At 45.4% G+C, this 17299-nt stretch overlaps 1 protein-coding gene across 3 annotated transcripts in view; it reads right to left on the reverse strand.

Annotated features, from left to right (window-relative positions):
- Positions 1 to 15412: 15412 nt before the first annotated feature.
- The window catches only part of TJP1 (tight junction protein 1), a 486574-nt gene continuing 484687 nt past the window's right edge, over positions 15413 to 17299 (reverse strand). For all 3 annotated transcript variants that reach the window (XM_029575150.1, XM_029575149.1, XM_029575148.1), the window contains exon 28: positions 15413 to 16952. In XM_029575150.1, the coding sequence (XP_029431010.1) occupies positions 16858 to 16952 (95 nt within the window). In that variant the 3' untranslated portion in view covers positions 15413 to 16857. The remainder of the gene's footprint in view (positions 16953 to 17299) is intronic.

Genomic DNA, 17299 nt, shown 5'->3' on the forward strand with positions numbered 1-17299 from the left:
CTGCTGTGGTTCAGTCACTTGTAATTGGGAAATAATTGAAACCCCAGTGTATTAAGGAATACATTTACTATAGCCTCATAAAGGCAAGGTATTTGCAGCAAGGATGATATTTCTAAAGTTCATACAACTATAGCATGCATCCAGTATTAAAAACTGTTTAGCATAATTTTTTGCCATTTAATAACAAGTCATAAAACAGGAAAGTCAACTCACTATAAAATCTATTCTACTTTTAATTAGCCAAAATTGCTCTTAGGAAATATGCATACAATACCAATATGAATTGCCTTAAGTGAAGAAATAACCTCCATTCCCTATATGAAGGCCTATTTCAATTGTGAACTCCCTTATGTTCGAAAAAAAAAAAAAGCACAATATTTTTAGGAATTCATCCTTTGTTGTATACATCATATGTCCCTGTCCTAAGTTATATGTTGGAAGAACCAAATATAGTATATCATTAAGACCAGATTAAACAAACATAAAGGCTGCCTAGATATTGCTAAAATGTAGGCACTGATGGTTGACAATTATGTAGATTATAAATCTCTCTAAAAATTTCTGGTGAGGTAATTGTCATAATGTATATTGGTGATGCAACAAAAGACTAAAGTACCTCTAACAATCCAAAATCGATATTTACCAAAAAACAATTTTGTTCCCATTTAAATGACCTCATACCTTGTTTGGATATGCAAGATAGCAAGGTTGATTGCCTCTGCCAAAGGTTTTAATCATTGGTCATAAAAACGCTATTTTCATTATGCTTATCGTGACAATTTTCTTCTTATTGTGACATGCTTTTCTTTCACAAATATGAAGTCACCATTTCAAATTTTCTTAGTGTTTCATTGCATTTGAGATATAAAGATGAAGTCATGCAGCTTGAGTTTCTAAATTTAATAGACAGTATCTTGGACCAAGTTTCAGTGTTTTTGTGTCTGAAACAGTTAATATGATCTGAATAGTAGATAACATTGGATTTTCACCCTTAACTCAGTGTAGCATGTGAGTACGAATAACGAAGTCGAGTGACACATTAATATAAAAAATGTTATTATGAGATAGCAAATATTGCTTACCTGATGTAACAGGTGTTCTCACAGGACAGCAGGATGTTAGTCCTCACAAATGGGTGACATCTAGGATGGAGCCCAACCACGGAAAACTTCTGTCAAAGTTTCAGGAACTTTGACTGGCCCCTACTGGGCATGCCCAGCACGGCACTAACCTTGCAGCCAGCAGGGGTCTCCCTTCAGTCTTGTTTCAAAGCTACAGGCAGTGCCGAAAATAAAATAAAAATGAACCCAACACCGTGGGGTGGCGGGCGGGTTTCGTGAGGTCCTGCTGTCCTGTGAGAACATCTGTTACATCAGGTAAGCAACATTTGCTTTCTCACAGGACAAGCAGGATGGTTGTCCTCACAAATGGGTGAGTACCGAGCTGAGGATGTCCAGACATGCACCAAATGTATCCAATGGCGTGCAACAGGCACAACAACTGGGGTGAAATTTGGTAGAGGACATCCGCACCCTACCGGGAGGTGGAAGGGTGTTGGTACATCATGCTGGAAAAAGGTTATGCAAGACAGACTGGCCGAAGATGGAATCCTGTCTTCCAGCTTTGTCCAAGCAATAATGGGCTGCAAATGTATGGAGGGAACTCCAGGTGGCAGCCTTGCAGATGTCAGGAAGCGGCACCGATCGAAGGTGTGCTACTGAAGTCGCCATGGCCCTCACAGAGTGTGCTTTGACACGGTCTTGGAAAGGAATGCCAGCTTGCTGATAGCAAAATGAGATGCAGTCCGCCAACCAGGAGGAAAGAGCCTGCTTACCCACAGGTTGCCCTAACTTGTTAGGATGGAGAGAGACAAATAATTGAGTGCTCTTCCTGTGGGCAACTGTACAGTCTAGATAGAAAGCTAGAGCACGGTTACAATCAAGGGTATGCAGAGTCTGTTCCCCGGAGTTGGAGTGCGGCCTGGGAAAGAAGATAGGTAGTATGATGGATTGATTAATATGAAACTCAGAAACTACCTTAGGTAAGAATTTAGGGTGAGTGCGGAGTACCGCCTGGTCCTGCAGGAGTTTAGTGTAAGGCGGATAGGTAACTAGGGCCTGTAACTCACTAACCCTGCGAGCTGAAGTGATAGCCAAAAGGAATAACACTTTCCATGTGAGATATTTTAGGTCACAGGAGTGAAGAGGTTCGAAAAGAGGTTTCATAAGGCGACCAAGAACCAGATTAAGGTCCCAAGATGGGGCCGGAGGGCGTAAAGGTGGCTTCAAATGGAGCAAGCCTTTAAGAAAGCGTGTTACAAGGGGTTGTACTGAAATAGGGACACCCCCGATACCTTTATGGAAGGCGGCTACCGCACTGACATGCATTCTAATGGAAGAGGTCTTTAGACCTGATTCTGATAGATGCCAGAGATAGTCCAAGAATTTAGAAATTGGACAGGAAAGGGGATCAAGGGACTGAGAAGTGCACCATGATGTATACCTTTTCCATTTGTAGGAATAAGATTTTCTTGTGGAAGGCTTTCGTGAAGCGATCAGGACACGAGAAACTGAATCCGAAAGGTTAAATGGCTGAAGGACTAACCTTTCAACATCCATGCCGTCAGGGACAAGGCTTGGAGGTTGGGATGGAGGAGGCATCCATCGTTTTGAGTGATCAGATGCGGGTCCTTTCCCAGAGGAATGTGCCTGCGGATGGAGAGATCCTGAAGTATGGGAAACCACACTTGGCGTGGCCAGTGCAGTGCTATCAGGATCATAGTTCCCCTGTCCTGACGTAGCTTCACGAGTGTCTTTGACAGAAGAGGAAGTGGAGGGAATGCATAAAGCAGACCGGTTGTCCACGTGAGGGAGAATGCATCCCTCGGCCGAGAGTGCTGGCTCCGAATGAGAGAGCAGTAATTGTCCACTTTGTGGTTCTGAGGGGAAGCAAAGAGGTCTATATGGGGATAACCCCATTTGTGAAACAGAGAGGTTGCTACCAAGGGATCGAGCGACCACTCGTGTGGTTGGAAGACACGGCTCAGCTGGTCTGCCAATACATTGTCTGCTCCCGGCATGTAGGTGGCCCTGAGGTACATGGAGTGGGAGAGGGCTTCTGCCCAAATCTGCGCAGCTTCCTGACACAGAAGGAAGGAGCCTGTGCCTCCCTGCTTGTTTATGTACCACATGGCCACCTGGTTGTCCGTCTGAATTAAGATTGTGTGGTTCGATAGGCAATCTTGAAAAGTCATGAGAGCATTTCGGATTGCTCTCAGTTCCAGGAAATTTATCTGGTGTTTGGCTTCCTCTGGTGACCAGAACCCTTGAGTTTGTAAATTGTTTACATGGGCTCCCCAACCGATGTTGGAAGCATCGGTGGTGAGGATTACCTGAGGGTCTGGTGGAAGAAAAGGCAAGCCCTGTAGGAGGTTGAATTGATTTGTCCACCAGGCAAGAGACAGACGGAGTGCATCGGTGATGCGAACAATGGAGGACAGAGGCTGAACAGCTTGGGCCCTTTGCAATCTCAGAGTCCATTGCATGACTCATGGCCAGGCGGGCCATGGGAGTCACAAACTGAGGAGACCATGTGTCCCAGCAGAATGAGGAATTGGCGAGCTGTTGCTGTGCGTTGAGACTGCAACTGGCAAGCTGGGGACACAAGGATTTGAACTCATTGATGAGGAAGGAAGGCTTTGGCCTGTAAGGTGTCCAAATCTGCCCCAATGAAGGATAAGGTTTGAGATGGGACTAAATAGGATTTCTCGTAATTGACAAGAAACCCTAGAGAAAGTAGAGTTTGAATTGTCAGGGTCAGGGAGGACCGAGCGATTTGCTGGGTTGGGGCCCTGATTAACCAATCGTCCAGGTAGGGGTAGACGTGGACACCTTCCTTCCTGAAGAACGCTGCAACCACCACGAGGCATTTGGTGAAGACCCGTGGTGCGGATGCCAGGCCGAAAGGTAGCACTCGGTATTGGTAGTGATTTCGGCCTACTAAAAAACGGAGGTATTTGCGATGAGATTGAGTTATCACAATGTGAGTGTAGGCGTCTTTTAGGTCTAGAGAGCAGAGCCAGTCCCCTCTTTGCAGCAGGGGGGGAAGCGAGCCCAAGGTTACCATCCTGAACTTCTCTCTGTAAAGGTACTTGTTGAGGGCCCGTAGGTCCAGGATTGGTCGAAGTCCTCCTGACTTTTTTGGGATCAGAAAGTAAGTACCTGGAGTAGAACCCTAGTCCTTGTTGTGAGAGAGGAACGGGTTCTATAGCGTTTGACTGGAGGAGAAGGGATACTTCCTGCTCTAGAAGAACAGAGTGATCGGTGAGTCTCCACACCTGCCAGGGAGGGGAGTCCTAAGGGAGAGACAGGAAGTTGAGGTGGTAACCCTGTGCAATTATCGCTATCACCCATTGATCTGTGGTGATATGGTGCCATTTTTGTAGAAAATGGCCTAACCGACCTCCTACTGGTATGGTTGGAAGAGGGATGTGGCATCTGCTCTCTAATTGAAGTCAAAAACCCGATGCAGGGCCAGGTTGTGGAGCTGCTGCGGGCTTTTGTTTTCGAGACTGGCGAGGCTGAGTTCTATGGTAAGGCCTCGCAGGCTTAGACTTGGCTAGTGGGGGATAATACTTCCGTGAACGGAAGAATGACTTTGAGTCCTTCTTAAATGGTTGTTTAGAAGGCAAGTCAGAAGGAATAGATGAGAGCTGTTTAAGTGTCTCATGATGATCCTTTAGTTCAGCAACAATTTGCTGAATTTGCTCACCAAATAAATTATCCCCTAGACAGGGCAAATCAGAGAGCCTGTCCTGAACTTCCGGGCGAAGGTCAGACGACTTAAGCCAAGCCAAGCCCAGCGTCTGGCAGAGATGGCCGTAGCAGAAAGTCTAGTGGAAGTATCAAAGATGTCATAAGCTGTTCTTATTTCATGCTTCCCAGCTTCAAACCCTTTATTTAGTAGGGACTGAAGCTGTGGCTGGAACTGCTCTGGCAAGGCATCTGAGTACTCCTGCATTTGTTTCAGGATGACCCTATTGTATTGGGTCATATATAATTGATAAGAAGCTATTCTGGAAATCAGCATAGCTCCTTGGTATACTTTCCTACCTATACTATATCTAGGAATTTATTTTCCTTAGTAGGAGGTATGGAAGAATGTGGCTTTATTCGTTTAGCTTTCTTTTGAGCTGATTCTACCACAACAGAGTGATGGTCTAATTGTGGTTTCTGAAAGCCAGGTGCTGACTGTACGAGATAAGTAGAGTCAGCTTTTTTTGTTTACTGGAGCAACAGATCCAGGGGATTCCCAATTCTTTTTTAGAAGGTCCAGAAAAACCTGATGAATTGGAATAGAGGTGATGACTTTAGGGGCATCCAAGAATTGGAGCAACTCCATCATCTGGTGCCTGTCATCTTGTTCTGATTGAAGCTGAAAAGGGACCAACTCCGACATTTCCTTCACAAAATTTATGAAAGAGAGGTCCTCAGGAGGGGAACGCTTTCTACTCTCCACAGGAGAGGGTGGTGAAGGCAAATCATCGGTGTCAGTAGAGGTATCATCACCCCAGGTGTCATAAGGATCAGGTTGCTGACCTGTAGGACCATGAGGGGGCTGTGTACCTGAAGGTCCCGGTTGAGGCTCTGAGAAATTCGAAGGAATTACCGGGGGCATCGAGAATGTTCTCTATGGAAACTGTGCCGGCATCGGTACCGGTGTCGGCATCGAAGGATTCGGCGCCGACATCGAAATCATCGGTGGAGCTGATGTGCGTATCGCCCCCGAGGAAAGTATCGGTGGCGAGGGACGACAAGGCACCGATGGAACTACCCCCGAAGGAGGAATCCGGAACGGTGTTTCTCCATCTGATGAGATCGGTGACCCGGGCATTGCCAGTGGAAGGGCCCTTGTAAGCGCTTCCATCCGAGCAAGCAGCGGTGCCAGTGCTGCTGGAATCGGGTCGGTGGCCGGTTCCACTCTCTGTGCCGGGGTCGGTGCCGAAGGAGTCTGGAACCGTAGCATCGCCTTGTTGATAGCCTCCTGGACCAGCCGGTCCAGTTCTGCCCGGAGACCTGGGGTAACAAGACCCGGCTCTACGGGAGAGGGAGGCGGAGGCTGAGCCGGAGGGACCACCGTCACCGGTGGAATCGCGGCTCCCAAACCCCGGAGGGGTGAGGGTTGCCTCGGTGTCTGCGAGACAGGAGTGGACGGTGCCACTTTTGGTCGAGACTTCTTCGAAGGCGGCTCGGACAGTACTGAGGTCGATGACTTCGATTCCTCGACAGTCCGAGACTTATGACGTCAATGGCGATGTTTCTCTTTCCGATCCCCTCGATCTTCGGGGGAAGGGACAGGAGTCGATGGCCGTGAAGACGTCGATGGCGGACGGTCACCGGGAGGCTGTCGATGACGATGAGACTTCGACGGTGCCGGTTCCAATGACGTCAATGCAATCGATGGCATCGGAGTGTGAGCATGGAAGAGGAGTCCCATCTTCTCCATTCTGGCCTTGCGACCTTTTGGTGTCATTAGGGCACATTTGGTGCAAGTTAAGACATCATGCTCACTCCCTAAACACAAAACACAGACTATGTGGGTCTGTGATGGACATAGTACGTGTACAGTCCGGGCACCGACGGAACCCCGACGCCATGGCCATAGGCCAAAAATTTAGCCACGGGACAGTCGACTGCAACAGGCCTCGAGGGTCAAACTCGACGGTAGTCGACAAAAAACAACGGCAAAAACTTACCGAAGTACCGCGGAGGAAAAATTGAAGAAGGGAGACCCCTGAAGGGCAATTTTTTCTTCAAGAAAGTAGTTGAAGAGATTCCTGTCAGGAATGTGGTAAGAGCTCCTTAACCGCGTGGCAACTGCTACGCGGAAAAAAGAAGACTGAAGGGAGACCCCTGCTGGCTGCAGGGTTAGTGCCATGCTGGGCATGCCCAGTAGGGGCCAGTCAAAGTTCCTGAAACTTTGACAGAAGTTTTCCGTGGTTGGGCTCCATCCTCGATGTCACCCATTTGTGAGGACAACCATCCTGCTTGTCCTGTGAGAATAAGTTTTACCTTCTTTTTAACAAATGACATGTACACATTAGATCTCAATGCTGACTGGCTGGTTGTGCGGCTGGTCTGTATGTTCATTGGATCAACCTATATGAATCGGAGCTCTGAAATATTGCCATTTCTGTCTGCTTGCAGTTAAATGTGGAGTGACATGAGGAAGGATGCCATTATCTGTAGATCAATAAGGTTCCCCAGATGCAGTTTGTTCTTGAAACATGGGCCCGTGTCAGGATATTTGAAATAAGACAAGAAATTTTATTTTAAACGCATTTAAAATTCCTAAAAAATATTGCATTTTGGCGACAATTTAAAGTATGGAACATAAGTGAGGTTTTACATTTCTATTCCCCATATGAATGGCCATGAAATCACTTAAGGAAATTCACATTGGTATTGTGTGTACATTACCCCAGAGCGACTTCAGCTAATTAAAAGAATAGAGTATATATTGGGTTAATTTTCCAGATTTTTTTCTTCTTCTACATTTTCATTACCAAAGAGCTTGGACTTATCTTGAATCAATTAAAAAACCTCTGATATATTCCTATCAAAATGTTAGTTCATTAAGGAAATTCCAAAATCACTATATTATGTAGGAAGGATTGTCTGTTATAACAGTTACAAAAGAGCAATTCAGTAAAATTACTTTTACAAGAAATTATGGAATAATTAACCCATCCACATTAGCTTATTTAGATATAATAAACCAACTAAGGCAAAATTAGGTTGCAGAACGAGCTATACTGTGTTCACCTTAAGACACTGTATAAAAACCGAAAGTACTGTATTTACAAAACATTTTGCTACCTTGAAAACTTCTCATATTAGAAATCTGACTGCCTTATGATCTAAAATCACATATCAAGCATGTTTTTCACTGAAGTTCTTTTTACAATTCTATATATTTAAGCACATACAAAAACATGTGGTATTGCTCTATTTCAAACTGTCTTGCACAGAAAAAAAACTTTACTAGATCCTGAAATAGCAATCAAAAAGTACCAGTACCAGGGTTTTTTTGGTTTTTTTTTAATGTATTTCAATTGATAAGTAATACAAAATCTTCAAGACTGTTTTCTTATTCTGATTTATATTTCCTATAGAAATATTTTAAAAGCTCTTTGTACTTTGTCACTTCCACCATTATAAATCTAGGTAAACCAAGGTAAGAGCATAAGAACATGCCATACTGGGTCAGACCAAGTATGGCAGAAAAAGACCATCAAGCCCAGCATCCTGTTTCCAACAGTGGCCAATCCAGGCCATAAGAACCTGGCAGGTACCCAAAAACTAAGTCTATTCCATGTTACTTTTGCTAGTAATAGCAGTGGCTATTTTCTAAGTCAACTTAATTAACAGCAGGTAATGGACTTCTCCTCCTCCAAGAACTTATCCAATCCTTTTTTAAACACAGCTATACTAAATGCACTAACCACATCCTCTGGCAACAAGTTTAATTGTGCGTTGAGTAAAGAAGAACTTTCTCCAATTAGTTTTAAATGTGCCACATGCTAACTTCTGCTGTTGATGTATCAGAACCCACATTGCCCTAATTCATGCTTTGCATGCAACAGTGCCAAACAGCTGACGAGCAGACTCTGGGAAAGAAGATTTGTCAAACCAAGGAAAGGCCATAATAAAGAGATGAATATTTTTTTATTACTCCAAACAAGTGCAAAAATCTCAAAGGAATAAAACCATATTAACACAGATGATGGCAGAAAAAGACCAGTTGTGTTTTCCAGCCTGCCCAGTTATTCCTATCAAACTGCAAGGATATGTCACAGCTGCTAGCTGTACAGTAATCTCTTACTTAGACTATATCTCCCCTTATCCAGGACCATTTTTGTCCTCATTTGTACTGTCATCTTAACCAGATAAGCAAACAAGACCTGCCACTTAATTTACACTCAGTACATCACCCTTCTCATTCCTATCCAGAAAGCTTTATAATTTCAACAAAAACAAAAGATTTAGAAATAAACATAAAAAGATGCAACAGAAAAGCTATCTACTTGATATTAATGATAGTTCAAGGACTTGTATCTCTCAGGCATAACTCATGCAACATAGATGCTATGCAAGTTAGACATAGACAAGTTAGACATAGACAAGTTAGACATAGACAAGTTAGACATAGACAAGTTAGACATAGACAAGTTAGACATAGACAAATGTATATCATTTCAGCACCAGATATAAAACAAGTATATTTATGCTCTGCAAGTGAATCTATTACATAACCATTTGAAATATCCATATCATCAAAACAGCATATTATACACAAAGAAATGCTCAAAAGAATTGCCCCCAAAAATTATGGAAAATTGGGGCAAATTTTAACCAATGTACAACTTTAAAAAAAATCATTTGCCTTGTCCAGCTGTCTCTATGACCTGAGATTATACAGATCTGATCTTAATGAAGGAAAAAAATTAATTTTCTCAGAAATCTATCCTAAAAACAAGGTTAAATCAACTCAGCACCTTGGCCTTCAGCAAAATCCTTTACGTTGTATATTGCAGAAATTACTTACCTGATAATTTCGTTTTCCTTAGTGTAGACAGATGGACTCAGGACCAATGGGTATAGTGTACTCCTGCTAGCAGTTGGAGACGGATCAGATTTCAATCTGATGTCAGCCCCTAGTACATATACCCCTGCAGGAAGTGCAGCTCTTCAGTATTCTCCTCGAAAAGCATTGTGGATATATGTATGACTGACTGATTGATTAACTTAATTTGGTTAACTTGAGTAACTTCATAACTTGGTTAAACGTTCAAACTTGATTAACTTGAACTGGTTGATTGACTATAGCTGGAGACTGCCAGTGTACTCAACCGGAAAGCGTCGACACCCGGCAGGGTGGATGCCCTTGGTAAATGAAAACATGGCTTACCCTTGAATTATTTGAAAGACCATGGGTAACGGCAGCCAAGGGTGGGATGCTGAGTCCATCTGTCTACACTAAGGAAAAAGAAATTATCAGGTAAGTAATTTCTCCATTTCCTAGCGTGTAGCAGATGGACTCAGGACCAATGGGATGTATAAAAGCTAATCACGAACCAGGTGGGAGGCTGCCCGTGACCCACTCAGTATTGCCCTTGCAAATGCCGTGCCCTCCCGAGCCTGAACGTCCAGACAGTAGAATCTGGAGAAAGTATGGATGGAGGACCATGCAGCCGCCCTGCAGATCACGGCAGGTGACAGCATTCTAGATTCTGCCCAGGATACTGCCTGGGCTCTGGTAGAATGGGCCTTGACCTGTAGAGGTGGTGGCTTGCCAGCTTCTACGTAGGCCGCCTTGATGACTTCCTTGATCCAGCGGGCGATGGTTGCCCGCGAGGCCGCTTCCCCTTGTCTTCTTCCGCTGTGAAGGATGAAAAGGTGGTCCATTCTTCGTACGGGTTCCGACATTTCCAGATATCTGGATAGGAGTCTGCCAATGTTGAGGTGGCGTAGACTACGGGCTTCTTCCGAATTCTTCAAGCCATCTGTCGTTGGAAGCGAGATGGTCTGGTTGAGGTAGAGGTGAGAGACCACTATGGGGAGGAAGGAGGGAACCATGCGTAGCTGGATGGACCCCGGGGTGAGCCTGAGGAATGGCTCATGGCAGGACAGTGCTTGTAGTTCCGAGATGCGGTGGGCTGAACACACTGCCAGCAAAAACACAGTCTTTAAGGTTAACAGGCGGAGGGACAAGCCTCGGAGGGGTCTGAAAGCGGTTCCCGCTAGGAAGTCCAAAACGAGATTGAGATTCCACAGAGGTACCGGCCACTTTAGTGGTGGGCGAATGTGTTTGACTCCTTTCAGGAAGCGTGACACGTCCGGGTGAGAAGCTATGCTGTAGCCTTCACTCTTGGAGCCGTAGCATGACAATGCGGCCAACTGTACCTTGATGGAGTTGAGGGATAGACCTTTCTGTAGTCCATTTTGTAAGAATTCCAGGATCACGGGAACTTTAAATGAGCATGGCTTGATGTTGTGGTCTTCGCACCAGGCTTCAAATACTCTCCAGATCCTTATGTACGTAACGATGTGGAGAACTTGTGTGCTCGGAGGAGGGTGTCGATTACCGCCCCCCCCCCCCCCGAGTATCCGCTCTCTCAGGTGGGCCCTCTCAATGGCCAGACCGTAAGAGAGAATTGAGCTGGGTCCTCGTGGAGGATCGGACCTTGTTGTAGCAGGTCCCTGTGTGGGGTCAGGGGTAGAGGGTTCCCTGCCAGTAGTCTTCTCATGTCTGCGTACCAGGGTCTTCTTGGCCAATCCGGAGCCACCAGAAGAACTAGTCCCTTGTGTAGTTGTATCTTGTGAATGACTGCGCCCAGTAGGGGCCATGGCGGGAAGGCGTAGAGTCTCCGGTGGCCAGGTCTGTACCAGGGCATCGATCCCTTGGGACTGCGGTTCCCGCCTGCGGCTGAAGTATCTGTATACTTGGGCGTTGGATCTGTTTGCCAGAAGGTCCATGTCCGGTGTCCCCCACAGATTCACTATCATTTTGAAGGCTGCGGACAACAGCCTCCATTCTCCTGGGTCTAGACTTTCCCTGCTGAGGAAGTCTGCCGTGATGTTGTCTTTCCCGGTGATGAGGACGGCGGAGATCTCCTGGAGATTTGCTTCTGCCCACGCCATCAGGGGTTCTATTTCTAGGGACACCTATTTGCTCCTGGTTCTTCCCTGCCGGTTGATGTAGGTCACTGTCGTGGCGTTGTCCGACATTACTCTGACCACTTTGTTTCGAAGTCTGTGAGCGAACAGCAGACAGGCTAGTCTGACTGCCCGCGCTTCTAGGCGGTTGATGTTCCATCCCGCCTCTTCTGTGTTCCACTGCCCTTGGGCGGTTAACTCCTCGCAGTGTGCTCCCCATTCTCGTAGACTGGCATCTGTGGTGAGTAGAGTCCAGGTTGGGGAGGATAGTCTTGATCCCCCGGCTCATGTGGCTGGCCTGCAGCCACCACCGTAGCTGGGTCCGTACTCTGCCTGGTAGTGAGAGATATGGTGTAGTTCTGGGACCGTGGGCTCCACCGTGATAGAAGTGAGTGCTGTAGGGGCCTCATGTGGGCTCGCGTCCATGGCACAGTCTGGACAGTGTAGCTTCCACTGCCGCCCTCTTGAAGAGTTCGTGGCAGGGAGACTCTACGAACTTGTCCGGAGGGGTTCGTAGAAAATCCAGGTAGTACCTCTCCCGAATGATGGCTAAGACCCACTTGTGCGAAGTTATCTCGACCCATCTGCAGTAGAATAGGGCTAGTCTGCCCCCTATGGCTTCTTCCCTTGGATGGGTTGGCTGAATCTCATTGTGGGGTGCGGCTGGGGCCTGTACCAGAGCTGGTTCCCCTCTTGTTGTGTTTGTTCCGAAAGGACTGGTTCCTGCCCGTAGGGCGGGGGGCTTGATAGTTGCTCCTGTAAGGATTGAAGCCCTGCCCCTGGAGGACCTAGGGAAGGGTCGCTGGCTTCTCTTCGTCTTATCCTCCGGTAGGCGCGGCAATGGGGACTCTCCCCATTTGTTGGCCAGTTTCTCTAGTTTGCTGCCGAACAGGAGGGATCCTTGTGAGGCGCGTTTTGGAAGATGTGTCGGCCGACCAGCTTCGGAGCCAGAGTTGCCTCCTGGCTGCCACCTCCGATGACACTCCTCTGGCCGCTGTGCGCACTAGGTCGGAGGCAGCGTCTGCGAGGAATGATACTGCTGGTTCCATGTCTTCTCCTGGGGTGTTCCTGGTTTGTGATAAGCAGGCACGTGTCACCATGGTGCAGCAGGCCGCAATTTGTAGAGACATAGCGGCTACGTCAAATGACTGTTTGAGGACGGACTCCAGACGCCGGTCATGTGCATCCTTGAGCGCAGCTCCTCCCTCCACTGGGATAGTGGTGCGCTTAGAGACCGCGCAGACCATGGCATCCACTCTTGGGCATGCAAGAAGGTCTTTGGTTGCCGGGTCCAGAGGGTACAGGGCCGCCAAAGCTCGTCCCCCTTTGAATGTGGACTCCGGGGCATTCCATTCCAGGACAATCAGCTGTTGTGCTGCTTGTAACAGGGAAATGGCGAGAAGTCTGTCGAAGACCCTCCACGTACCTGGGCCCGGGATAGTGAGCTCCGTCAGGCATTGGTTGACCAGGTCCGGGAGCTCGTCCTTTGTGAAGAAGTGTCTCATGGTTCGGTGAGGCTCTGTCCCCAGGGGGAGCTTCCCCCTAGGGGTTTGGCTTCCTCCTCAGAGATGTCCGAGTCCCCATAAGTGGGGCTTCTGAGTAGTGGAAACCTGTGGCTAGGTCTTGAAGGGCCTGGGGAATGAGGGTCCTCCGGTGGAGCTGTGGCTGGTCAGCCTGAGGTTCAGTTTGCATTTTAACAAAGGTGTGAATCCCCTTGAAGAACTCCACCCATGAGATTGACGCTGGGTCAAAGCTGAGGGGCGCTGGTTCCTTGGGGGTCTCTGTCTGTGGGGAGGTCCCCCTGGCTAGGTCTGGGGTACCCCCTGAGAAGCTAGAACTCGGCCCTGGGTGAGACTGGCCCTGGACTTGATCTCCCAGGGCCTCCTTGCACTGCGTGCACAGGGCGTTGGCCTCCTCGCTTTGTGCGGCTCTGATGTGGCATGCTGGACAGAGGCCTGTTTCTGGAGGTGCCATGGCTTTCGGCGCATAAACTCTTATGCACACCGGTGTGCTTAAGATGAGCGTGTATGTTGTGCGCGCAGCTGTGCGCCCAGCCGTAGATATGCACCCGGCTCTGTGCGTGCAATTTATGGGCGCAAGGCTTGATGTGCGTGTAAGACTATGCGCACAAGTGCTTTGTGCGTCTAGGTCGGAGCTGTGCGCTCGGGCCAAACGGCGCGGCGAATAGGGCCAAGATGGCGACGGCGAGCATGCGGGCAATATGGCGACCCCCTCAGAGAGTCTCCACGTGGGTAGACCCTTGGAAATAGCCGGGGCCTGGCCCTGCTAGGGCGGATCAACCCGGTGGCACTGGTTCCGGCCGGTGACCTGTGCTCTTCCTCGATCCTCGGAGACCAGATTCAAGCAGAAGATTTCTACCTTACCTTGTCTTCGGCGCTTCCCGGTTTCGTCCCGGGCGGTCTCCGGCTGCGGGGGGAGAGGGCAAATACCTTCACCGCCGCGCTCAAGGGTGCACCCGCTGCCTCTCAGCCGCGCCCGAGGATCGGGGGATAGGTCCTCGCTGCGATTCGGCCGCCGGACCGAGGCTTACCTCCAAGGGACCACGGAAATCACCTCGGGAATCTCAACTGGGGGAGGGACCAGAGGGTATCACCACAGAAGAGCGGGGCTCGTCTTCAGGTAGGTTTCTTCTTTAAAATTTGGATTTTATTCTTTGAATTTGGTTCTAACGCTGTGAGAGCGTGCAGATAGTCCCTAACTGCTATGGGGACGGAAAATACTCAAGAGCTGCACTTCCTGCAGGGGTATACATACTAGGGGCTGACATCAGATTGAAATCTGATCCGTCTCCAACTGCTAGCAGGAGTACACTATACCCATTGGTCCTGAGTCCATCTGCTACACGCTAGGAAAGTGATTAATGCTCTGTGGCATAGCTTTCTGTTGAAAATTAGGCAAGAATAGTTTACTGGCATTTAGGAAAAAAGTAAAAACTTGGGCTTTTCCTGTTAAATTTTAGTACTCTTAGGCCTGTGTTGGGGATTGTTAAATGGATGAGACTTCAGGTATCAGGACTGTGCATCATTCCATAAGAGCTGGGTTGCAGCCTTATGTTTGTTAAACTGTTAGTGGACATTATATTATGTTTATGCACGCTTTTTCTTGCATAGCTCCCCTTTCTGTGGAATCTGCTCCCTTTTAACATCCGTAACATTATGAATTACTTGGATTTTAGGAAAGCGATGAAAACGTTTTTTGTGCAGGCTTTAACATAATTTTGTTTTCTTTGAGATTTTACTTTATTTATGCTTATGTTATATTCATTTTGAAATGTTCCTTGCTTAAGAGTTTACATTCAGCATTTTTTAGTAAATAATAAAAGCTGCTAAATAAAATGATTGCTTCATTTATGCTTTTAATTGGAAAAGTATACGTATATTTTGATTTGTATATTGTTGAGAGTGATCTTTGACCAGGATTGTGAATGCAGGTGTTAATTCTGCTGGTTTTCACTGAATTTATATCTACAATACACCTAACACTCCTGGGTCAATTAGGCCACATGTGCCAAATCAAACTTCCTCCAACAATGAAAACTGAACTAAATAATACATTCCAATAAAAATAAAAATAGATAAAGCCAATGGAAAGGCGCATAACCTTCAGAAAGCCTGAAATCAAGAACTTTAGTATAGTTTAGATATCCTTCCATAAAAAATAAAATACTGGAGTCCTCCATTTTAAAAACCGCTTTATTCTGTATATTTAGAAATGTGTAATTTTTTTTTTTTAATAACTGCAAAGGAAAAAAAGAATCAGTCACGTGTGTATAGCTAATAACTGATTAACAGAATGCAGTGGTATTTCATCTAAACAGAAATAGTGCCAATGTGCCATAATAAACTATTAGTAAAAAAATACATTTTAGGGCACATAGTACAGCATCTTATCACAAATTACAGTAGGGATACTTTTCAAGATTTTAATCAAACTAGAGAATTCTGAATAATGCAGCACTTAAAAAGATAACTTTTGTGCATTTTTTAAAAAAAAATGTACTTGTGTATTGTAGAAATGCTGCTTTATTGCTGATGTTATAAAGTTCAAGGCTCAAAAGGTATATGAGAATACAAAGATATCCTTAAGAAACTTTGTTTTTATACAAAAAAGTAAGCTTAAAAAAGTTAATTTACAAACCAAGAACAAAAGTGGTATGCACGCATTATATACAGGCATTCTTGTAACATCTATAAATTTTCAATGCATAGCAGGAAACATACCATCATTTTCCTCTGGTTCTCTTCTGGTTAGTAAAATACAAACATTTTAATTTTCCTAAGTCAGTGAGTTTTTTCAGTCTGCCTCATGATTTATCATCTAGATTAACACAAAAGCTGTAAAAATGTAGTAGCATAGAGAACTCTGAGTACTAAGACTATTAAAACATGAGGGTAAGGCATCCCTGCTGGTTAATATGTCTGTAGTAATGTGGTTAATTTACAAATCCAGAGGCAACTGAACCGTAGACTTATCAGATGCTTGCTTTCCTTACCATAGTGGCTTGTAATAGATGGAAACAAATGAACATTACATTTTCATGTAAAGGGAAATATGTGCTCATAGCAACCTCTTCATAAAAGGAAGGTTTTTTTTTTTTGTTTTTCTTTTTTTTAGTAGTTCCAATCTTTCTATGTCCAAAAAAGTCACTCATCATTGCTTTGACATATACACCATAAAGAACTATTTAAAAAAATCCATGTAATTTATATTTTTTAAATAAAAATTATAATCATGTATACTTTTTACTCACAAAAGCTCCACAAAATATCTGCTGCTATATGGGCTATGGACCATTTTTGTTCATCTTAACTTTTTAGATTTCCCTGTTTTGTATGTGTTGCTGGTCCCTTACAGACATAAAAAGAAATGAATTGCCATTATTAGAAAAGCAAACAAAAACATCCATCTAGTCCCACCCCACTCTCCCAGTTTGTGGCATACTGTGTATTCTGACCATGGTTCAAGAGTCTACTTGCTAGCAATGGTAAGTTCAAGCAAAATGCTTAATTATGAGTCCCATTATAACTTAAAGAACACGTAATACTTGATAAATGCTTCTGTTTAACAGGTAAAGTCCAACCCAGTTTCACATTATTGACTCAGTCTGTAAATCTGAGGATTAAAAGTGGTCGATCAAGACTGAGACGCAATTTGCTCCAACCAGATAGTTCGGGTCCCCAGGTAGAGACTTGTTCTGCCAATGTTTGGGATCACCTGTGGGGAGAAGAACCACAGTACTATTTTTAAGTATCAAATATATCTTGACTAACATTTCAATAAAAAGAGCTCAGAATGTTGGATACATGTACTTCTGTTTCAAATATATAAAGCAAAAAAAAAAAAAAAAAATCGAAGACAAAACAATTTATTACTCTAGTATCCCATTTCTGATGGAATGCAGTAATGTGACGGATTGAATATGACAGGGATGGGTCATCTAATATAGCACTTTTCTACAATTGCTGAAAAATACATTTCCTTTCCACTTCGTAATTCTGGTCACTAAAACACCCTCCTTCCACAAATATAGCCTGTCCTGTCTGCCCCTCCTGCCAAAAAAA

Source organism: Rhinatrema bivittatum, chromosome 13, assembly GCF_901001135.1.
Source record: "Rhinatrema bivittatum chromosome 13, aRhiBiv1.1, whole genome shotgun sequence".
NCBI classification, from domain to species: Eukaryota; Metazoa; Chordata; class Amphibia; order Gymnophiona; family Rhinatrematidae; genus Rhinatrema; species Rhinatrema bivittatum.